The sequence below is a fragment of the Cornus florida genome, unplaced genomic scaffold (genome assembly GCF_030987335.1).
Source record: "Cornus florida cultivar Cherokee Brave unplaced genomic scaffold, ASM3098733v1 CherokeeBrave_3.0.0_Hap2_Chr11, whole genome shotgun sequence".
Taxonomy (NCBI): Eukaryota; Viridiplantae; Streptophyta; class Magnoliopsida; order Cornales; family Cornaceae; genus Cornus; species Cornus florida.
Genome location: NW_026775581.1, coordinates 134,206,806 through 134,229,543, shown reverse-complemented (window position 1 = coordinate 134,229,543; position 22,738 = coordinate 134,206,806). Strand labels below are relative to the sequence as shown.

The 22,738-nt window shown below is 34.2% G+C and overlaps 2 protein-coding genes across 4 annotated transcripts; both read right to left on the bottom strand.

Annotated features, from left to right (window-relative positions):
- Nucleotides 1-281: 281 nt before the first annotated feature.
- Nucleotides 282-4,977, bottom strand: LOC132283012 (ninja-family protein AFP3-like). Its single transcript, XM_059784881.1, has 3 exons — nucleotides 4,762-4,977; nucleotides 3,948-4,687; nucleotides 282-836 (listed from the first exon to the last, which is right to left on the bottom strand). Exons 1-3 carry the CDS (start codon nucleotides 4,821-4,823, stop codon nucleotides 436-438), a joined length of 1,203 nt encoding a protein of 400 aa, XP_059640864.1. The 5' UTR covers nucleotides 4,824-4,977; the 3' UTR covers nucleotides 282-435.
- Nucleotides 4,978-13,838: 8,861 nt separating this feature from the next.
- Nucleotides 13,839-20,965, bottom strand: LOC132284396 (nuclear transport factor 2-like). Of its 3 annotated transcripts, none has more exons than XM_059786508.1 (8): nucleotides 20,752-20,965; nucleotides 19,272-19,449; nucleotides 18,054-18,354; nucleotides 17,560-17,967; nucleotides 17,178-17,299; nucleotides 17,002-17,067; nucleotides 14,655-14,718; nucleotides 13,839-14,463 (listed from the first exon to the last, which is right to left on the bottom strand). In XM_059786508.1, the coding sequence occupies exons 2-8, from the start codon at nucleotides 19,446-19,448 to the stop codon at nucleotides 14,228-14,230; spliced, it is 1,374 nt and encodes a 457-aa protein (XP_059642491.1). In that variant the 5' UTR covers nucleotide 19,449; nucleotides 20,752-20,965; the 3' UTR covers nucleotides 13,839-14,227. The 3 variants fall into 3 exon arrangements, with proteins under 3 accessions (XP_059642491.1, XP_059642489.1, XP_059642490.1); XM_059786506.1 differs by having other exon boundaries at nucleotides 17,539-17,967; nucleotides 20,752-20,963; XM_059786507.1 differs by lacking the exon at nucleotides 20,752-20,965 and adding an exon at nucleotides 20,129-20,607 and having other exon boundaries at nucleotides 17,539-17,967.
- Between the last annotated feature and the right edge of the window lie 1,773 nt (nucleotides 20,966-22,738).

The following is a 22,738-nucleotide window of genomic DNA, read 5'->3' as shown; positions in this document are numbered from 1 at the left end:
ATTGAATATTCAAGTTTGAAATTTTAAATTCCAAGTCATATGAAAAGATGTAAAAAATATTGTTTGAAAAAAAAAAAATGACAAGTCTTTTGAAACAAACCAAAAAAAAAAGCATGACTTTTTTTTTTGAAACAGAAAAAGTAAATAACATTATTTTCAAAATTTTCAGTGTGGCTGACTGTGGTCAGACTATTATTTTGGAAATTCCATATTGATTGTTGCTTCGATGTTCTGAACCAGTCAGTCAATTGAGGGGAAAAAAACAAAATAGTTCGGGAGAATTTTATGCAACTAAGCCAGAAAAATTCATAAATTCATATGATACCTTTCCCACAAGAGAATTCAACTTCTCCCGTAGAATTCCAGTCTATTGAAAGATAAAAAAATAAAATAAAAGACAACCTTTTTTCTGTTTCTCCGAAATGGCCATTACTGTTACAAAAGAGAAGGGGGGCTAACAACTATATGCCGTAAAGGGTGAGCCACGTCGCCACCGCCAGCATGCTTGACAAACTCGGCGGGAGAGAGAAAAATGCCATGGCACACACAGACTATACTTACCTCCTCTCCCTTACTATATCTGTAAAGGAAACCTTCAATTCTTTTTCCATTGGGCCCATCTCCTCTTGTAGACACACAAGGCATATCGAGCATCGCTCTACTCACCATTTCACTTGTTCCCTTGTCGGTATTTGTGACTTTCACAGACGGATTCTCCACCACAGCTCCATCGGGGCTACCCAATTTCTCACTTTCTCCAGGGGCGACTACTGATTTCTGCTCACACAGAGAAGGGACACTGGCAGGGCTTTTTACTTCAGTGTATTTGTTCATTCCTTAAACGCAAACCAAAAATGCAAGAACATAAGGAGTTGAATACGAAATACAAATGCATAGCTAAATTTCCAAGTTATTCAAAACATTTATGGGTTCATTGTGAAAAGAATTATTGCATGATGAATTCCCAGTGAGAGAGGGAGTCATAATGTACTAAGAAGACTGATAGACAAATAGATTCCACTTGGGAACATCATGGAGGAAATATAAATCGTCAACACGCACGTACTAAAAAATAACATAAGTATTGTCAGCACTACAATATGATCTCCTCTAATGCATACTTAAAAACAGCATAGAACCAAACTCAATGTAGTAAGATTCCTTTCCCCACCCCAACCAAAACACACAAAAGAAGAGAGGGTGCAGGGGGGAGGGGGAACAAATATTCCCAGTAAGAACTCCATGTATGTGATAATGTCATGTGTGTCTGTCATTACTCTTCACATTTAACTATCGGCTTAGAATATCATCTGGTCGGATAGTCCACCTCTAAGCAAAGGATAGGGTAAAAAGAAAAAAACAAAATGAAAAAAGAAAAATCCTCTAATAACTCAGAAATGATATTTACAAATTTACAATTTCTCTACACTACACGCACGCACACCCATGAATGCTCACTATGGGGCTCAAACCCCCACCTCCCTTTTGAGGGAGGAGAGGTTTGACCAACTGGGCTAATGGCCCAGTAGTAGAACAAGACAAGATTTTATGTTCTATAACGGCCAAAAAACCTTGTTCCGTGGCAAGTATAGAGACACTTTGGGTTGATCTAGAGGAAATTTCTTCCTTAAAAGTTCGAGTCACAAGTTATTTCCAACATGGTTGTTTTTCTTGGCGAGAACCCGTACCATCTTATGTTGTAGTGACTGTAATGATTCCAAGTAATGATCTCTATCTAAACAAAATGTTTATTTGAAAGGAAAAAAAAAAATTAAAAAAAATAACTTTCTCCATATTTTTGTACAAAGGATAGTAGTAATTAGTAAAAGATTTAATTTAAATTCTTAACAAAATAACTGATTTCATATTAAGAAATCATGAGGTTTGAGTAACATGCGCTCCTCTTTAAGGTGGTAGAATAAACGCCATAGCAAGGCCCTAAGTTTTTCATTAAAAATAACTATATGTTAGCCATGTATGCCACCCCTCCTTCAAATGGCATAAAAGGAAGTCAGTCCTACCAAAGAAATTTTATCAACAAGCATCTTACTAGGTAATCATATTTATCTTTCACCAATTTGTAGCAGTACAAGGATGTTACAACTCTCAAAGCTGGTTCAAGACTTTAAGGTGAAACTTGTTTCCTAGACCAAAATATTAAATAAATAAAGTGAAGCCTGTACAAGACACTGATAATAAATAGTGTCAATTTGTGAGTTCAGTCAGTATGAATTTGTGCACAGTCTAACTGTACAATGCATATTATATTCAGGATACTGAGAAAAACTTAGCAATGCATTTGAGTTGACTGGAAAAGTATTATAAACTGCTTGAACATGATCTTCTTTAAAATATATATTTTTTTTAAGAAAAAGAAAAGGTAATGGGAGTATATTCTAGCTGAAAAGAACTTGGGAGCAAAACCTATACCATTTTAACTTAAGTAGGCTCTGATAAGTTGGTAAATACCCAGCCTTTTCCAGCTCCATATAGCATATAACATGAAGTTCATCTATAGCTCGCACTCAGATCATGAGGCAACACTCGGAAAAAAAATTACCGATCATGCATGAGAACATCCAAAATGTACACAACTTGACACTAAAATTACAGATATATCTTTTTTTCCGTAGTTAAAATTACAGATACGCAAATTACACAAAATCTAAAAGAGGACAAATATGAACTTTTTCATACAAAGAAGTATAATTAGCCAATGAATCAAGTACTTCAAAAATTAATGATTATACAAATTGGCTGCATGTTTGTTAGGCTCTGAATAACATCTCCATGTCTAAAATGTCCAAACTACTCGGGTCGTTATGAACTTAAAATTGAAACTCCAGTAAAGTAGCCTTAGAATTTACTAGCTAATTTTGAAGTGGCAATTAAAATATCCATATGCCTAGATCCATAACTCTACAACTTTCTATAAGCTAACTATTTCTAAGACTTCTTTAGATCTATCTAGGTACTACTGAGTAACCAAGATTTTGATGCAAAGAAATATATATGTGTGTAATATTTTATGCACAAATAAACAACGAAATAAAAATAATTATAGAAAGAATAACTAAAGCCTATCTCAAAAAATTAAAAACAAAAAGAACATATCAAATCTGGGTCAAACAACAAAAGGATAGAACAAGTAACAGGAACAAGTTGCAACAATCAAAATGAGGATACAAATAAACAGAAGTTCTGCCATTTTCACATAACAAACTAGAATAACATACTACATATATTATTTTTTAAGAGTAGAGAATTTTTTATACAACTATCAGTAGTTCATATAAAAATTTTAAGGGTCTGATATAAGTGGCTAGTTGATATAGGACTTAAGAGTCTATAATTAGAGTAACTTCTATACAATTAAATAATTTGAAACAGTCTAGACATTTAATTTAATAATAGTGTGGAAATTATTACACTCTTTGTAGGTTCAGTTTTGGAAATTTAATAGTAGTATATATGTAATTACATTCTTGTGAGTGTTATTACTGTGAAATATATAACATTTGTAATTGACAAATTTCAGTGTTAAAACGTGTCCAATCAAGTTGTAATTTTCTATTTTCTATTTACTTTTGAGTCTCGCAGTCGGAAGTAGAACAACTAAGTTCTTTTGAGTCTGGATGTTGGTCTCCGAAGCCGAACAACAAGTACGCACAGATAAACACAAAATAAAAATAAAAATAAAAATAGAAATAGAAAGAATAACTTTAGCCTATCCCAAAATATTAAAAACAAAAAGAACATATCAAATCTGGGTCAAACAACAAAAGGATAGAACATGTAACAGGAACAATTTACAGCAATCAGAATGAAGATACAAATAAACAGAAGTTCTGCCATTTTCACATAACAAATTAGAATAACATATTATTTTATTTTTAAGATCAATGATATTAAAGAATGTTGTTTGAGGGTTAAAGAGAATGTCATACCTTGAACTGGTTGAGACTCAGATTCAGAAATCCCAGAAGAACCAGTCCCTTGTGATCCAATTGAACCCTGTGATGATGATTGTGGGGGTAGTCCCTCCACACCCTTTTCCCTTTCGCCTTTCGATTCATTCCCGTCAGCACTGACAGCCCCTCCGACTGCTACAGAAACCCAATTCCTCTTCTGAAAAGGCGACGAAAACTCGCAGTTGCCATTAATGATCACAGAGCATTGAGTCTTTGCTCGAACATTTTCTCCGCCATTTTCTTCCGAATTTACCTGATCTCGAAACGTCCTCACATTCTTAAGCTTCTCTAACCTCTTCCTCTTCGCTTCCATGCGTCTCAGTGTCTGCAACTCCTTCCGCTTCCTCCACTCCTCTCCCGGCTCCGCCGGAAGCGAACATGTCCTTATCAGCGGCGCGTACGGAACAACCTGGGGCATAATTACCCTGTTGTTATCGTCTATCGTCGTCAAGTTTGATATCGATGACGAGCGACTTAGACTCGTCTCTCTCTTTGGGTCAACCCCAAATTGACCGTTCATTGACAGCCCAAGACTCAACTCTAGATCTTCTTCCTTCTCATGTGTTGTTTCTTCGAATTTTCTTGTCACTGAGTTTACAGAGTTGAATCTCTGTAACAGATCTCGAGGGTTCTCGTTCAACCGCAGAGAAACATCGTTGGTTCCTCTTTTTTTCGCAGTTTCCTCCATTGTGCACACCAGTATGATTGAAAATAACCTGAAATTAGTAAAATTCAGAGATACCCAGATGGATAATGCTGGTTAGAAAGTGAAAAATTCCAGCAGAATTACCCAGGAAAATTAGATGGAAAATCTAAGAAAGTTGAAAGATTTATGAGTTTCGCATATTCCATTGATTCGGAATAGGGTTCCCATGAAGCTCAGAGGATGTGATTCCGGATTTTCCCTCAGTTTCTCGGGAAAATATCGCCGGCGGAAAAGAGAGTGCCATGAGAGGGGAGGGAATCCAAAGATGGAAAAACAGGGGAAGAGAAAGTTGTAAGACAGGGATCTACTTTGCATATAATATAAGAAAAGGACAAAAGTACCCTCGACATTGAAACGAAAACGAACGAGAAGGGGACACGTGGTGGTGATGGAGAGCTCTGATTGACACGTGTGTTTGACAACCAGGTTACAGGACCACGCGAAACAAGCGTCGTAACCTTTTCCGAAAGGTGTCATAGGATTGGGTTTTCGATAATACACGTGGCTAGGAAATCTCGGACTAGTAAGACACGAGTCACGACGTCACTCACTATCTCTCCCTTTTTTCTTTTTCTTTTTTCTTTCTCTCTCTATTTTCTCGCTCTAAAATGTAGTGGATATATACAATAGCTGTCTTCCAGAAAAGCGCGACGTGGGAGCACAAAAGCCAGACACGTGGCCGACAAATTTACCTTTCGAGCTACAATCTAGTCTGTCCAGTCCAATGTGGGCTATGATATCCTACATGCATGGTTTTTTTAGTAGATTGTTGGAAATGTGATGGTAATTTTCGAAGATGTCTGTAAACCAAGAAGTAATTCAGAATAAAATTAATCTCGATGAGTATATACTCTTATGGTTGGGGCTGATCACGGATCGGTTTGATTTTTGGTAAAATTTAAATTAATTTGTTCTTTACGAATTGACTAAATTTGAAATCGAATTGATCCGTAAAAATTATCAGTCCGAACCAAATCGAACAGTAAAATAATGGATTGTTTTGGTTCGATTCTCACAAATTGAGTATTTTTAAATAACCCAATATAATTATATTATAGTTATGTCCAACCCAATATATAATTATATTTTATTATTTTAGATATGACTCAGCCAAATAATAAATCTGTCAAAATAGTGTGTTGAACATTTAATCTAAAAAAAAAACAGTAAAAAAGTGAGTGATGGAGATTTGCAATAATTTTTCAGTTGTTATGGTAATGTAAATTAATAAATGGTTTCTTCTGTAGATAAGGAACAAAGAGAGAGTCGATAGACATGCAGAGAGTCAAAGGCTGGGAGTAGAAAACCTAGGATTAGATATGCTTATGTAGGGCTAAAATTTAAAAGCAAATAATGAATAAAAAAATAAATAAATAAAAATAATATATTACCGTATACATATAATTTTGACGAAATGAACCAAAAAATGAACCAATTGGTTCGAATTGATGGAAAAATGAACCAAACCACATAGATCGAATTGGTTCGGATCGATTTGACGAATTAGTGGATTATTTGAACACCTCTATTGATGAGACGTGAATTAATAATAAATGGATACCTTCTCGTTAATTAGAGATAGTGGAGGTACATATTCTCTTACCAAATTTAAGATAGTGGGTGCATACTGATTTACCAAATTCGAAATGGTAAGCACACCATCTCCAATTTGACAGTGAAAGGAGACAAATTTATTTGTTATTAATCCGCATCAATGGTCAAGATGGAATACATTCTTATTAGTGAGAATCTTAGTATTGTCCATTAAAAATAGTAATGGTGTACATCCTCACTGATAGGGATTTAAGTTTTTAGTATTAAACAAATAATTTTAATATATTAATTTTGCAACAAAAATTATAAAAATGACTGTTGTTCCAAAATTCTGTTAGAGTGTTTTGGGAATCCAACTTTTTAGAGTAATGGTTTTAACTATTTTTTTTTATTGCATTAATAAGAGTAAAATTTTAAATTTATCAATAGGACTCTATAATTAGTGTATTTATTTAATCAAATTAATGTTAGGAAGATAATTTTAAAATGTTATAAAAAATAGGATATTTATTTTAAGAATTGGACATTCCAAAATAAAATAGAGAATATATATTTTTTACTGGAATATGATATTGTTAATTTTGCAATGAAAAAGGAGATAAAAGGTAAAGCATACGGGATTACTTGGAGTACGATAATAGCTTTATAATTTATATACCAATAATGTAAAATATAAATAAATATATACTCCGAACGTTGATGATTGATAATAATTGAGAATATTTTTTTTTTATATTTATTATCCCGTAATAGATCGAGACAAAAGGGTGCCTAGAATCACACTCACACTGATTTTATATAATCAAATTAAATACTTTAGAATAAGTTTTGACCAAATAAAGTTAGATTAACGACTAATAAATTGTTAACTAGATTATATTTTATTAATGAACCAGGAATAATTATATGTCCAATTGGGATAGAACGAATCATCTTACGACACGCAAGAGAAAAAAAATCAAGGAGGAGATGCAGCAGTGGGACCCAAGCTCATCAACTTGCACTTTAGAAATTGTTATCAGTATTCTGGGTGACTGCCACGTGGAGGATGGTAGTTACAACTTGCCCAACGAAACGTAATGTTTTGTTGATGGAAAATGATGTGTAATAAGGTTGTTGTAAGGGACCCAGCTGTCAAATATTTAATGCTCCGTATAATGTTTATTTTGACGCTTTACTTTTTGCTATTTCCCTCCTATTGCGCTTTTTTATTTAGGGTAATTTATACATATTTCTGTTATGATTTATCATAATTACAAACGACATCTTTCTTGTTTCAAAAATTATGCAGGCTTTTTTTACTTTTTAAAATATTCTATACGAATCTTCATTTTATTAGAGTCAACGATAATTATCGATGAAAAATAATGACATCAGCTATTATTTTTCATGAAATGTCGAAAATACCATTGTCTATATTATTTCATATTATATTTAAAATTATATATATATATATATATGATATAATTTCATATTATATACTACCAGAATATTTATCTCTCCTCGCACATCATCACAAAACCCAATTCATGAACCTGGTCTCGAAAAACCTAATTCCGGCAAAATGAATGGTGGCTGCGAATTGGGTTTGATCTGTGTGATTCTGTTTTTATTTTGGAAATCAAAATTGGGTTTGATCTATGTGATTTGGTTGTTATTTTAGAAATCAAAATTGCAATTGGGTTTGATCCGTGTGACAGAACCTGGTCATGAAGAACCCAATTTTAGTGTTATTATTTTGTTTTGTTTAATATTAATTATTTTAAATTAATTTAAGAATTGATCTAATATATATTTTTTACCGAATTGAATGAAAAAGATAACTATACATTTCCTAAGCCGGAGAAGCAAGAATCGCCGGAGTTTGCGTCACATCGATTTACAATCACGCCCTTGCTTTGTCCCCCTTTCTCTCTCTCTCTTCCAATTGAATGATTGATTATTTCCTTTTTCTCCCAAAAACCCAATCTTTATCTTTCCTAGCTTTTCATTCTATCAATTTTCGTTGATCTTTGTCTTTATTGTTTCCAATTTTGTTGATTTCCAATTTTGTTGTTTCCATTTTTTTTTTTTGAGTTTTCCCATTTTTTTTTTTTCTTAATCAAAGTTGTAGTAGTAATTTCTGGTTTTTTTTCTTTGTTGTTTCCAATTTCGTTGATTTTTGTTCTTTATTTGTTTTCAGTTTCCCCATTTGTTTGTGAATATGAAACTTCTGGTGCATGTAATTGAAGCACGAAACATACATGCAATGGATCCAAATGGGTTCGTCAGATCCATATGTGAAATTACAGTTGGGGAAGCAGAAATTTAGGACCAAAGTGATTAAGAAGTGTTGATGTCATGCTTACTCAATAATTTATGGGTAGTTTAGTAATTTTAGTTGCCAATGAGAGAGTATTTTAGTAATTTTAACAAGTCCGTTAGTGTATTTAACTGTCCGTCACACATTAGGGAGGTCCATGTAGGATATTTTTAAAAGTAGGGGAGGTCCGTGTAATTTCTGAAACAGAAAGGGTGCCGCCTGTAATTATGACAAATCATAGGAAAGGTCTGTGTAAATTACCCTTTTATTTATCGGGTAATTTGCACTCAAACCCCTTGAGGTTTGGGTGAAAATCACTTAACCACCGGTCAACGCAATAGATTACATCGACATTTCTTAATTTTCAAAAGTGTTCATACACACCCCGACTACATGAGAAAATAATTATTTTAACCTTTAACTTGGTCAACAAATACACAAAAAGTATAAATTACTAATATAACCCTATAAACTAAACTTTACAGGATTAAAATACCCTTCATTTTACATCTTTCTCTAACCCTACACAATACACCTCTACCTTCAAGGTTCGACAACAAATGCTCTAGTAGAAAATAATGCTTGGAGGCGGTGCCGTTAAAGAGAGGTTTGGCAACCGCGAGGTTGGAGGAAAGCTTAGAGGCGACGACGTCGAAGAAGAGGTTTTCTTGGAGTAGGAGAATAGCGCTAGCCGACGTCCCCAACGACGAGTCACCATTGTGAAGGAATTGCCAATTTGCTCCCTTCGATTTGAAGCGTCAACACGTCGAGGATGTCTCAATCGTGACCGCCGTCGAAGAGAAAAAGTCGTTGCCCTTGGATGAGCCACTGTTCGACTGATTCACTCAACCAACCGCTAGAATTGATGGTGTCGAGCGACAGTGGTGCTGTCCCGTCAAAGAGAAAAAGTCGTTGCCCTTGGATGAGCCACTGTTCGACTGATTCACTCAACCAACCGCTAGAATTGATGGTGTCGAGCGACAGTGGTGCTGTCTAGAGACGTTAAGGTATTGTGGTGGTGGCGGATTCGATGATTTTGGCCTAGTCGGAGTTGGTGATTTTCGACAATTGCTCTACGACGAAGTATTTGGGCGAGTTTGACCTTGAGCGAGAATGGGTTCGTCTTGGGGTGTGTGTGCGCATGTGGGTGTGGTAGTGTGTGTGGGTGTGGCGGCGGTGGTTTGTGGCACTAGTTGTGGTGTCGGTGATGGCACTGCAACTATATAACGGTGGTTATGTGCATGGGTGTGGAGGTAGAGGTGGTTGTGGTTGTGGCGGTATGGGTGTGACGGTGTGGGTGCATGGGTGTGACAGTGGTTATGGCTATGGATGTGCGGTGGCAGTGCAGGTGGCTGTGTATGGGTGCGGCGGTGGTGGGTTGGAAGGGACTAAGAATATTGATTAGGGGTTATTTTTGTCAATTAACAGGTTCCAGGGTAAATATAACTTTTGAATCTATAGGGAGTGTCAATGTAAACTAATGTGTTGATCCGCTGCTAAGTAGTGTTGACTCAAACCTCAAGATTTATGAGTGCAAATTACCCTTATTTATTTTTAATTTCTCTATAAATTAAATCTCACATGCTTTTGAGAATACTTGAACACTTTTAGAAAGAAAAAAAAAATGTCATTACACTACTAGTTTTTATATAAATTATGGTACATAATTATGCAAGGAGATATTTGACACAGGCTTGCATATATATCATTTTATTATTGCTATATTTATTCAATCAAAATTTATTAGGTGGGCATACCAAACATGGTTATGAGCTTATGCCACAGGCTTGAAATTTATATATACACAAAAGAAATAAAAAATACAACAATTATTAGATAACATAGGGTATGGACAAATTTAATGGATGAGGCTCTTGTTATTACGAATCCAAAAGAAGGTCAAATATGTAATTTTATAAATTTATATCATTTTAGTTAAAAATTAAATTTGAGGTGAAAAAAATAAAAGACAAATTTGATACCTTATAACATGTCATGAAGACTTGAATTTAATTCTGTTAACTTATTTAATTTATTTAATTAATTATGTCATGTTGGAATTCAAGTGATTGTCACAAGTCAACTTGACAAGAAACTAACCCCTTTCAACATGTATGATAAGTAATATATTTAAATTAATATGCTACTACAATGATCGTATATATTATGATTAATATGTGGTTTATAACTTTTTAATGCATTAATTTAATGTTTATATATATATGTGTGCGCGCGCGGGGCATCTTATATTTAATAAAAAATAATAAATAAATTGTTATAAGTGTGTCATAATCTCGCGGTGTTGTTTATTTAATAAATTGTTCCTATAAAAAACACATGTCTTGTTTATTAAATGATTTTGAAATTAATAATACCTCCCAACATTATTACATAATTGCAGGATCAGTAATCCGGATCAATCATAAATCAGAGTATTCGAATGTTGGAAGGGAGGTGGATGTAATGTCGTTTTACGAATGGCAATGTCTTACAGAACTCCATATAATTGTACTATGCAGTTATCTCACGGGTTGCTTAATCTTTAATTTTAGGTACAACAATCAAACAATGTCCTTTATTTATTTATAATATTAAAAGTAAAATGTGAATATTACATTCTTATATTATGCGCATGCGTGTTTTATACGATGGTGTGTAGTGTAGGGTTGTGGATGCGGCTTATGTGGATCCAGACAATTTTGAGTAAAAAATTTACTAGTTATGCGTATGTTAGGGTCAATACAGTTGAAAAAAAGAAAAGAAAAAAAGAGTAATGCATAAGTTTGTGTGTATATGTTAGTATCCAGACAATTTTGAGTAAAAAAATTACTCGTTATGCGTATGTTAGGGTCAATACAGTGGGAAAAAAAAAAAAAAAAGAAAAAAAGAAAAAAAGAAAAAAGAGTAATGCATAAGTTTGTGTGATTATGTTATACTTACTAAAAAAAAAAAGTTTTTAACCTCTCAAATAGTTTTATACATCTATACTATTATTAAATATGCAAAGTATTTTAGTATTTTAGTATTTATTTATATATATATATGTATAGTAATGTTCAATTGCTCCCCGGTGAGCAAGAAAAAGTATGTTTACTTTCAATTATAGTTGTAGGATCTAATCCTACTGCTAATATAATCCTTGCATTGTTTTTGGAGGGTGATATTATTTGAATTAGTAATTAATTATAATTAAAGTATAATTACTATAATAGAGAGTTTCATAAAAAGAAAAAAAAAAAAAAATCAATTTTGTTTTTCTCTATCAATTAAACACGTCTTCAAATCCTAAATGAATTTACTACCTAATTAGCATCACATGAATTTATTTTTATTTTTTTTTTATTTTTTTTTATTTTTTTTAAAAAAAAAGATAACAAGCTAAGGAAGAGTATATAACAAGAATTTTTTTTTTTGTTTGGCCAGAATATGAAGACATATTTAATTGATAGGGAAAAATAAGATTAGCAAAAATAATAATAAATAAATAAATAAAAATTTTCTTGTTATATTCTTCCTTAACTTCTTATCTTTCAAAAAAAAAAAAAAAAAATTCATATATAATTTCGATGAAAATAATATTCTTCCAGTCACGGTTAATCAACCAAATTTTAAAAAGTTGTATCAAACAAAATTAATTTATTTCCTCTTATGAAAGAAATTACTATTGTCACTTGACCTTAATTGTAATTAATTACTAATTCAAATAATATCAGTCTCCTAAAATAGTACAAGGATTATATTAACTGTAGGATTAGATCCTAAGACTATAATCCTGCTCACCGGATAGCAATTGAACATTACTTTATATATATATATATATATATATATATATATATATCATTTTAAAAGATGAAGTAGTGAAGAGAATTGAGAAAATGGGCTAGTGATATCATTTTGCTCCTTTACATAATAAAACACCCCTTTCTTTTTTTAGTAATTTTCCCATAATATACATAATAAGATGTTCATTTTAATAGAAGTTTAGTAATTGTTTATCTTGTCCCTTTACATTATCGTATGACATTAATAGTTCTTTCAATTTGAAAATGTTGTGTGTGTGTATTTTTTTTCTTTTCAAAAAGAAGAAAGGTGATTGGTACACCCGAAAGGTCAATACAGCATTTTCCATTTCCTTTGTTCTCATCCAATGTCTTCCGTTTTTGACACTTTTACAAACTGAAACCTTTCTAAAGTTGAGCACGTGTTTTCAAAATAATTAATGTATAAATTTTGTCATTTGTGAGAGAAATTATTATATGGCTTGGATGGTTTTGGCCAATAACTATTTAAAAGACAAATTTATATTTGTTGTAAAATAAATCTCTTCAATCAATTCCCTATTAATTACAAGATTTTATATAAAACTTAGATTAACTAACCACCAAATATAAATTAAAACCAAAATGAGAGAAAGTTGCTTAATATAAGGTAAAGTTTTTAAAATAATTAAAGAGAAATCAAAATTTCCCTATCAATTATAAAGCTTAGATTAACTAACCATCAAATATAAATTAAAACAAATATAAGAAAGTTGCTGAAAATAGAGTAAAAGTTTTTGAAATAACAAAAAGAAATCAAAATTTGCTATAAAATTTTCATTCAGGTGAATTTTTATTTTAGAGCAAAAATGTTAGATTAAAAGTTAGAGGTGCGAAAACATGAAAAACTAGATCCCCTATGACAATAAAGGGCAACCCGACCTAGCACTAATTGATCAACCAATGATATATATTTTACCTAGCAGCTTATTTTCCAAGCTGCAAGTGAGGTAGGAAAAGTATGGGCGACGCATTTACTCATTATTGAAGTTAGCTTGTCAATCAAATTTTATTCTTTTTATGCATTCACGTTTGCTTCCAAATTTTCATCAAGTCTGTGTCAAGTAAACTCATGCATGGATGTTTTTTTGTTCAAAGTGCGGATAAGAGAGTATATTTAATATTTATGATAGTTTATTTATTTATTTATTTATTTTTTCAATTTCATTAACTACTAAACATTGATTGTACATTTGGTACAACCAACCCCTATATATTATGATAGAAAAATGATACCAACTTGACAATCAATTGTATTGAGTAAATAAATATTAATAACTAATTAAAACAACAGAAGTGTTTAATGTGAGTCATTTATGCAAGTTTGAGGGCTTAATTGCAATTTCAAGAAAGAAACATAGTTGGCGTTCAACAAACATACAAGAACTCTAAGGGAACACTAAATAGAGTTCGTAGCATTAGAAGTGAAAACATTTTACTGAATGTCCAACATGGATGATGATTGTTGTCACTATAAAAGCAGAGGCTGAAAAGAAGAACCCAAATGATATTTCCATTAATTTATCTACTAAAAGTTAAAGATCTACCGTTTCTACATTGATACTACAATTCTTCAACTTCAGTAAAACAATTAACTTAAATTTCCAAAATCAGGAAGATGAAATAAAAATTCCGCCAAGTTACATTCTAACTGTGAGATGGAGCCACCCTACGCAAAATTCTGTCAAAAAAATTGCTGAAACTAAACTAAATGCCTTTTTGGCGTTGAGGTAACCTCGAACTCCGACTCAAAAAGTTTCTTTCCAATACGGTAGATACGATTGAATCACCTACTCTCTACCAGTACTGGCAAGATAATCATGTTTGTCATAAAAACAAAAAGAAAAATGTCATCAAAGAATCTCCATGCACGGTTTCATGCTTGAATAGCATTCTGATATGCTCCACCTCGACGCCCACCTCTCCCTCTTCCTTGTTGATAACCTTCACCATTGCGTCCACCTGGACCTCTACCTCTGCCTGAAAAGTCACCCCGGTTTCCGAAGTCATTTCTTCCATAACCTCGACCGCCACCGAAGTTCCCACGGCCCCTGAAGCTGTCATTTCGAAATCCCCCTCTTCCAGAAGGAAGCCTAGCTCTCCCACCACCAACTGCAAGAACCAGTAACAAGGCCAGCCATATCATATACTACGAAACTTCTTCATTATAGAAGTTGACCAGTAATCAACCACTACTAACAAATTATGGCCTCTTCTTACAATAAAGAAACTTCAAATATGTTGAATTCTTTATATATACAAGATTCAGGTAGGAAAGAGCACAAATATACACTTCCTCTTACCTCGAGTGGTGGTTCTCTTTATCTCGACAACAGCTTGACGACCCCCAATTGTAATAGGTGAAGCCTGAAATTTTACATCAACGAACAAATATGAAAACCAAAAGTAATAAAGGAGCAAAACAATATGCTTCAAAGTTCACAAGTGCAATAGAACTTTGAAACAAACAAGAAAAATGTATTAAATAAACAGCACTGATTAAAGAAGGAAGCAATATCAAGGGAAAAAAGAACAAAAAAAAATTTGATGGTTGACTATTTTTTGATAAACTGACTCCAAAATAGTCAAAACAAGGTCCAGTTTCATATAAAACCATTTTAAGATTCTCTGACAAGCCGCTTCTATTTTCAGTTTTCAGACTTCTTGAAATTGTTTTGAGAAAAATGAACCAGACAAGAACTAAGAGTTTATACAAGTGTCCGGTCAAGTAAACACTGAGACTATGTCAGCCGTCTAAGCCTAGTATCAAGTTGCAACAAGAAAGGAACTTCAAAAATCTAGAGATAGTCAGCTAACTATTTCTGAGTATTTTCATCTTAAATTATACTTTTGAGTATTGAATTATATATCAACCAGCTTAGAGAGAAATGGAACTTACCAAGTGCATCGAGCATACCATATCATATATAAGGTTATATGGCTCAAAAATCTTATTTCTTATATTTCAAATTTGTGTCTTCATAAATGCATGTATTTGCAAACACTGTTGCTACTTTATCAAAGTTTCCCCCACTCAACCTACTTTTGACACTTCAGGCACCTTTACAAACTCATGACTTACTATAAGCCATATCAGTTTTTGCATTAACATTGACATCTAAAGGGCAATAATGCTAAGTATTAAAACGTGATACTTCTTAGGATTGTGAATCATCCCCAAAACAATCAAGAAAAATATACAAGGCAATCCTATGATCTCTTTAATCAACAGTAAACAGACACAAGGGCTCGTTGTATAATGCCGTGCTGAGTGTATATCCTACCTAGGTCACATAATCCACCTAAGAGTCCTGTGCTCCAGCTTTCAATTTGTGGTTTCAGGAATTTGGAGTGGATTAATGATGAATTTGCAGTTTGGAGATTCTAGGAGTGGATTGAGATTCATTGGAATGCAGATCCTACATGGTCCAAATTTGAACCATTAATAGCTAATTCAAGCACTATTAATGGACTCAAGAACACCATATCACTTACCATGAGCCCATTCAATGCAATTTCAATAATCTAGTGAGCACCAGATCACTTCTGTAGTAAAACAACTTTATGAAATTCTATAACAAGAAGACTCAATTTGTTTGGAACATTATGTATCATTTACTATTTTCTATTACTTAATGACTCTTAACAGAATAGCACTCAATTCTTTTATATTTTCTTAAATCCTTCATTAGTGATAATATTTATATGTAATAAAATATTATTTATTAAGCATTCAAAAATTATTTATATAAAAAATTTAGAAATTGACGTTCTGAAATACAACCACTCTAAAAACAATTCTCTCGAATTTTCCCACTCCCATTATAATTCTACGTGACTTGGGGACTAGGGTATGCCTATCTACAATAGTGAATGAACCTCAAAGAACCTACAGGCTACACCAACCACCACCAAAGCTTTTTTTCCCAACCTACAACAACCTCAAAGAAACATTCTTTACTATAAAAATAAAATAAAATAAAAAGAAGAAGAAGAAGAAGAAGGTCAAGCTAGGGGATAGACATAAATAATTCTGCTCAAGAGAAGCTTTTTTTTTTTTTTTTTTTTTTTTTTCTCACTCCAACTATTTGGGGTTGGCTACATGAATCTACTCTAACTAATACTATTTCAACCATTTCATTAATATAAATAGGGGCAAGCATGATAATGCTAAATCCAACACCAATAAAAGCACAGAAAATACTAATTCCAAAAAAGAAAATGAAATAAAACAGTGCCAAAAACAGGACTCCCATCCCCCTTTTCCGATATAAAAAGAACCCAAAATAAACAAATTATTAAATAAATTGAAAAGTGATTGTAACTAGTTGTATATATGAAGTAACCATGTCTCTTTGCCACATCACCAGACTTGCACATGAGCACGGTTCACTTTTAGCAGTCATGTACCTTTTTATTTGTCTTTTGTGATATGATTGTGGGCTACTGGTTTACATGATGTGAATTACAGTGACCTCAAAATCTCCAACCCAGGGGAGACCACACACTGTAAGGACAAGGGTTTTCTAAGCTGACTTCAACAAGTGTTGAGATATAAGGACTAATTGCCTAGCAATGTCCTAGTAGTACTACCAGCTAAATTATATAACAAAATTAAAAATAGGAAAATGCCATTTGCAGAGCACACACCTGAATTGCACTGTGCATGGAGGCCAAATCTTGAAATTCAACAAAGCCAAAACAGAAACCCTCTTGCTGGAATAACGGGAAATGAAACAAATCATATTGAAAATAATTTTTAAAAAATAAGAAAAACATAAACCGAGTACCAAACTACATGCCGTACATGTGTGTACAAAACAAACCTTATGACTTCTGACTTGGACACCTCCTTGTTTAATAGGTCCAAATTTCTTGAACTCCATCTCAAGCTGAGCAACCATCACATTTAGAGGCAAATTACGGATATAGACAGAGTGGCCTTCAACTATAAGGAGCAAAATGTAGCAGTCAAAATTGCAGGGCATTTTTCGGGGAAAAAATGATGTATTGTTAATCATGATGACACAAACAGTTCCGACAAACAGATTTCACAGCACAAACACTACTACACGTTGGTCAAAAGCAAAGATGCACTGAAGTTTGTTTTCATTCATAGGTGTACACAAGTGTTTGGAAAGGAAAGGAAAGGAAAGGAACAATATGTTTTCATAAGAAGATATATACCTTCTTCTTGAGCGTTCCTACCTTCAGGTGCATTTATGCTGCTAGGGGCTGACGCTTCGGGCTCTGGAGCATGCGTGGCCAAACCAATTGACTGTTTGTCAGTCTTCATAGGAAGCATTCTTGAAGTATTAGCTGGTACGAAAACTTTAATAGGTCCTGAACTCCCTTTTTTTGTTTGTGAACTTACAATTGACGCATAAGATACCTTCTTCGGAGCATCTTCTTGGGCAGTAGAAGAGGCTGATTCGGGAACTGCGGAAACGTGATTCTCATTTGAATGAGATTCAGAATCCACAACCACCTCTTTTTCATTCACCAATTGTTTTTCGTTGTCCAATGGGTCACGGGCTTTCACGTCAACATTTTGAACCTCCTCTACGAGAGAAGATGCCGGATCCAGCATTGGAGGATCAAGAACACGAGCAGGCTCTGGAACATAATGAAAATGTTGCCAAAACTTTGTTCTAGACAATGTCAAAAACTTGAAGGAAAAAAAAAAAGATATAACATTCAACCTGGAACTGGGGTTATGATTGCTGATTGAGTGTCGTCAGTTCCATTAATTGTCACTGTATTACTTTCAAATAGGCCACTTTCCTCTACATACCTAAAAACATCGTTCAAAACAAAATACCCTTTATCTTGAGGAGCAAGGAAAAATGTTTGCGCAAATTTCCTTCTTAGATTGTCCTTCCCAGTTAAGCACCCAGTTACTAAAACAATCACACCACTGTTGTAAGAGTCCTGAGCATCTGCAGTTTTTATCTCAGCCTTGAAGTTCTTGTAATCCAAAGAACAAATCTTGTCGTTGATTCCCTGCTCCAAGGAAAATTTATATCTTGAAACAATATGATACTCAATTCAAATACCTCTGAAATAAATGCTCTAATAAAATAAACTGAAATATTATAAATAAATAAATTGACGGAAATTAATCAACAAGAGAAAGAGGAGCACAAAGCCCAATGAGAACAAACAACCAGATGATTTAACTGTCATGTTCTCAACATGTTGAATTGAAAAACCTCTCGATGTTGCAAGTCAAGGGAACCTCCACAAATCAAGACATAGAATCTCAAAAATGGCATAGCTGAAGTTAGATTGACATATAAAATTACTCATATTTAATTTCGTTCATTTCTCTGAACTAGTAATCGTTGAAAAAACATCGCCTGTCCCTGATACACTGGTCAAGATATTAATGAGTCATGCGCAAACCTTGAAGGAGCAAACCCCTAAAATCGTGCAATGGGATAATTCTTACAAGCATTGTTTAATTTGTTTGTACCCACATCTTAACAATAACATTTATAATTTGGGGTTGGCATAATGAAAACTCTGGAACAAGTCAAGGCCAGTTGCATATAGCATATGGTAGTATATAATTTGTGGCTAATTAGTGCCACAAATTTTGGCATGAGCAAAGGACGCAGTACTGTTGAAGCACTTCAATAGCTTTTCAGACAATAATGAATCATCACCATCAAAGGGAACAGCAATAACCCTTAAAGAATTTTAAAAAATAATAATATTATTAATCTTTTGCCTGAGCAGAATGGCAAACCAAATAGTTGGGAAAAGGCTTTGTTGAGTTTAATAGTAAGTTTTTGCCACTTAGATATAATATTATTTGCTCTGATAATGATAAATAACTGGTGGTATTCATCTAAAGATCCCATAAAGGAGAAACCATCAGCAATTGAAAACATTATCTATCGGATTCCCCAACTTACTTTCATGGTTGTAACTGATGTCATTACACCACTGGAATCTGGCCGGCTTAGCACGCTTGCATCTTGATAAAATCTGTAAACCAAATCTGGGGAGCGGTGAAGAATATGGTAATACTGCTCGACAAAAGCATTTCCAACCACCTGGGCAGTAGGAGCACTTGCCGTTTGCATTGCCATTCTACAGAAAATACAAACAAAACCATATTGAATCAAAATTATCTCTTATTTGTTTTAGCAAAGCATACATAAAATATAAATAAAGAATCAAAAACATTTAACAAGTAATTCTAACATAAACAAAACAAGAAACATTAAAGCCAACGAAGTACATTACTATAAGCAGATAAGATGGAGAAATAAGAATAAATTAGTCCTACTTTGAAATATTCTATCTAAATAGAAACACACTTAACAAACTTGAGATCAGATTAACACTAAAAGGACAAACAAATTTGAGATAAGATTAACACTAAAAGGACAATCAATGTGACCCATTAACAACCATAATTTAGTTGATAGGAAATCGAAGTTTGAAGAAGGTGACCTCGTCTACAACAAACTTACATAAATACAATGGATGATGTTTGAAACCCAATCACCTAAAACCCTAACTCTTGAACCGAAAACCTAAACCCAAGGCAAAACGATACCAATCCAAAGGCATTCCTGATTAGCTTCGTGGAAAAATTGCTTTTAGAAGCGAAAAGGATGATGTGTATTACTAACAAACAGGATTTTAGTCAACAGGTAACTGAATGCAAAATCCCCCTATTCATAAACCAAAACCCTAAATATCAATACATAATGGTCAAAATCCATAAGAATATAACATGGGAAATAAAAGCCAGAGAACTAACCCAATCAGAAATGATATTCCAAACCATTGGCTCAGCAGAACAAAAACACAGTTTCAAACAGCAAAGCAAAAATAAACAAAATCAGAGAAAACGGAAAAGAGAAAAAGGGATTGAAACACAAGACACCATACTCTCATAGAAACCCTAAAAGCATCTCTCTTTCATAATACAAATACCAAATCATCAAATTGAAATAAAGTGAGTTTTTTGAGCTAAACCACAACAACATCTCGAAACCTATCACACAAAGCCAGCATTAGATCCCTCGAGCAAACCCCGGATCTACATATTACAGAATTCAAAAATAAAACTAAAAAGTGAAACAAAAATGAATAAATTCGAAAGATACATTAGTGAATCAAGCAATTATTGAGGGCGAATCTACAATAAATATAAAAATAAATAAAAAATCTGAACTGCTACATTAAAAATTCCTATAATGGCTGATCATGAAGAATAAAGATTAAAATATATACATATACATATACAGGTATATATATATATATATAAAGAAAAGCTTAACATAAATACGACAATGAATGAATGGAACAAATAAGCATGATTTTGATAATCTAGGCATGTGCACTTTCTTAAAGTTGGAAACGGATAATACATTTAAGTACCTGCTTTACGGGAATGTTCGAGTGCGACCGAAGAGAGGAAGAGAGAGAAGGACGATAAGAAGCTGGAATCAGTGTTTTCGAAGAAGTACAAAGAGAGGAGTTTTTAGAGAGAGAAAGGAAGGAACTGTAATCGCACGGAAAAGGGCGGATACGAAAGCTACCTGCGACTTTTATGATCCAATTGGGGAAAGGAAAGCTTAGAGGGTAGACTTAAAAAGGGTTAAGTACCCAAACATTGGGGGTATTATCTGCTTTTATATATATATATATAAATCATATCGTCAATAACTGTTGAAAATTAAATGAATTGTGAAAAAAGAAAAAATCTGAGCTATCAAATCTTTTACAAATAACCCCTTTTATTATACTAGTTGGTTTTCATTTTTTTTTTTTTTTTTTAATTTCTATTTCCTTACCGTGGGTATTTATGTAATTTTATGGTCTCTTAATGCATATTGACTGATTGAGGTTGTTTGTCGCAAAAAAAAAAAAAAAAAAACTGAGGAGGCCCAGGACGACATGGGCCGAATCTGACTTGCAAGCACGACATCCGGTCCGTACAGCTGGGTCGGCCCATAAAAAGACACTGCCATATAGGCCGAACGCGAATAAGCCCATCAAAGGTGACCAGAACTTATGGAGGAACAGGCCCAGATCCAGCAATCCGTCAATATTTGTAAATATCTTGTAAATATCTATAAATAAGGGAAGGAATGGAAAGAATAGGAGGATCTTTTGGTTGAAGCGTAAGAATTCTAGAGAGAGAAAGAGGGTATGAATTTCTTGCATCTTCAATTGGCGCCGTCTGTGGGAATCGCATGGAAGTTTGGTTGATCAATGAGGAATATCGAGTGGATTCAGACCAATTCGGTTGATCGAGACTCGATCTTTGGGATTTGGATCCAGATCTGAGCGATTGTGACCTACTTTGGAGGAATTACAATTCTTGAAGCTTTGGCAGAAGTGGCTTCAGATCTACGCAACAACGAGTTGTTCGATTGTGGCAGGATCTGACAGATTTAGAGTTCAGACAATTCAGATCTCGTAAACGGTGAGCATAATTCGGAGAATTCGAAACCAGATCTGAAAAATTCCCACTCACGAAGCTCGGATCTACTCGCGAACTTGAGATTAATGCCTTTACTCCGTTCAGGAATAATGATAGGTGAAAGCTCCAATCCGATGGAGGCTGTCCAGCAAACAAAGCTTGAGGAGTTGATGAACTTGATTGAAGCTCTCAAAAAAGAGAATGCAGAATTGAAAGCTGGAATGCAACATCAGCAAATACCTGCGGTTTCGCATCCACTTCCGGTCGGTGAAGGAGGTGTTCAATCTAATATCGCGCGTCAAGGCGAGCAGGACGAGAACAATCAGTCAGCTCACCACCGTGATAAAAGGATGATGGACAATTTGCCGCCAAATGTTCGTCGAGTTGAGGATCACGAAGGATCGACTCACGTTGATCCGCGACATGAGCAGATTAGACGGAATGAAGCCATAACCTTCGATCCGCATCGGGAAAGGTTCGACCGAGAGGAAGTGATAGAGGTTGATCGCCGTCGAGTAGCGTCGCCTTGGCAAAGAGAGTTCATAGAGGAACGGTCGTTCGATCCGTCTTACCGGCCCTCCATGGCTACTATCACTCATCGCGGTTCGGAGGGCAGAACCGTAACTCACAGAGCTACCGCTGGACTCCAGAGAGAGAATGAAGCTCTCCGATCCGCAGCTCGGACGGTTGATTCACCATTCACCGACGAGATCTTGAATGCCCCGCATCCAAGGAAGTTTGCTATGCCAGTCTTTATTCTGTTTGACGGAACAACCGATCCGATCGATCATGTGTACCATATCCAGTTGAAAATGGCCCTGAATACGGAAAACGACTCTTTAATGTGCAAATGTTTCCCTACAAGCCTAGCCGGACCGGCGCTTAGCTGGTTCAAAAACTTGCCTAGGAGCTCCATTGGTAGCTTCAGAAACCTGTGCG

Bases quoted from the DNA above. Each gene is read 5' to 3' on its own strand.
- LOC132284396 (XM_059786506.1), bottom strand. From the start codon at position 19,448: ATGGCAATGCAAACGGCAAGTGCTCCTACTGCCCAGGTGGTTGGAAAT. The intron at 17,968-18,053 runs GTTGAATGTTAT...ATTATGTTCCAG, and splicing joins AATCATAACCCCAGTTCCAG to AGCCTGCTCGTGTTCTTGAT. The intron at 14,719-17,001 runs GTGTGTGCTCTG...GTAAAATTTCAG, and splicing joins CCATGCACAGTGCAATTCAG to GCTTCACCTATTACAATTGG.
- LOC132283012 (XM_059784881.1), bottom strand. From the start codon at position 4,823: ATGGAATATGCGAAACTCATAAATCTTTCAACTTTCTTAGATTTTCCA. The intron at 4,688-4,761 runs GTAATTCTGCTG...TACTAATTTCAG, and splicing joins TTTCCATCTAATTTTCCTGG to GTTATTTTCAATCATACTGG. The intron at 837-3,947 runs GTATGACATTCT...TTTGCGTTTAAG, and splicing joins TGAGTCTCAACCAGTTCAAG to GAATGAACAAATACACTGAA.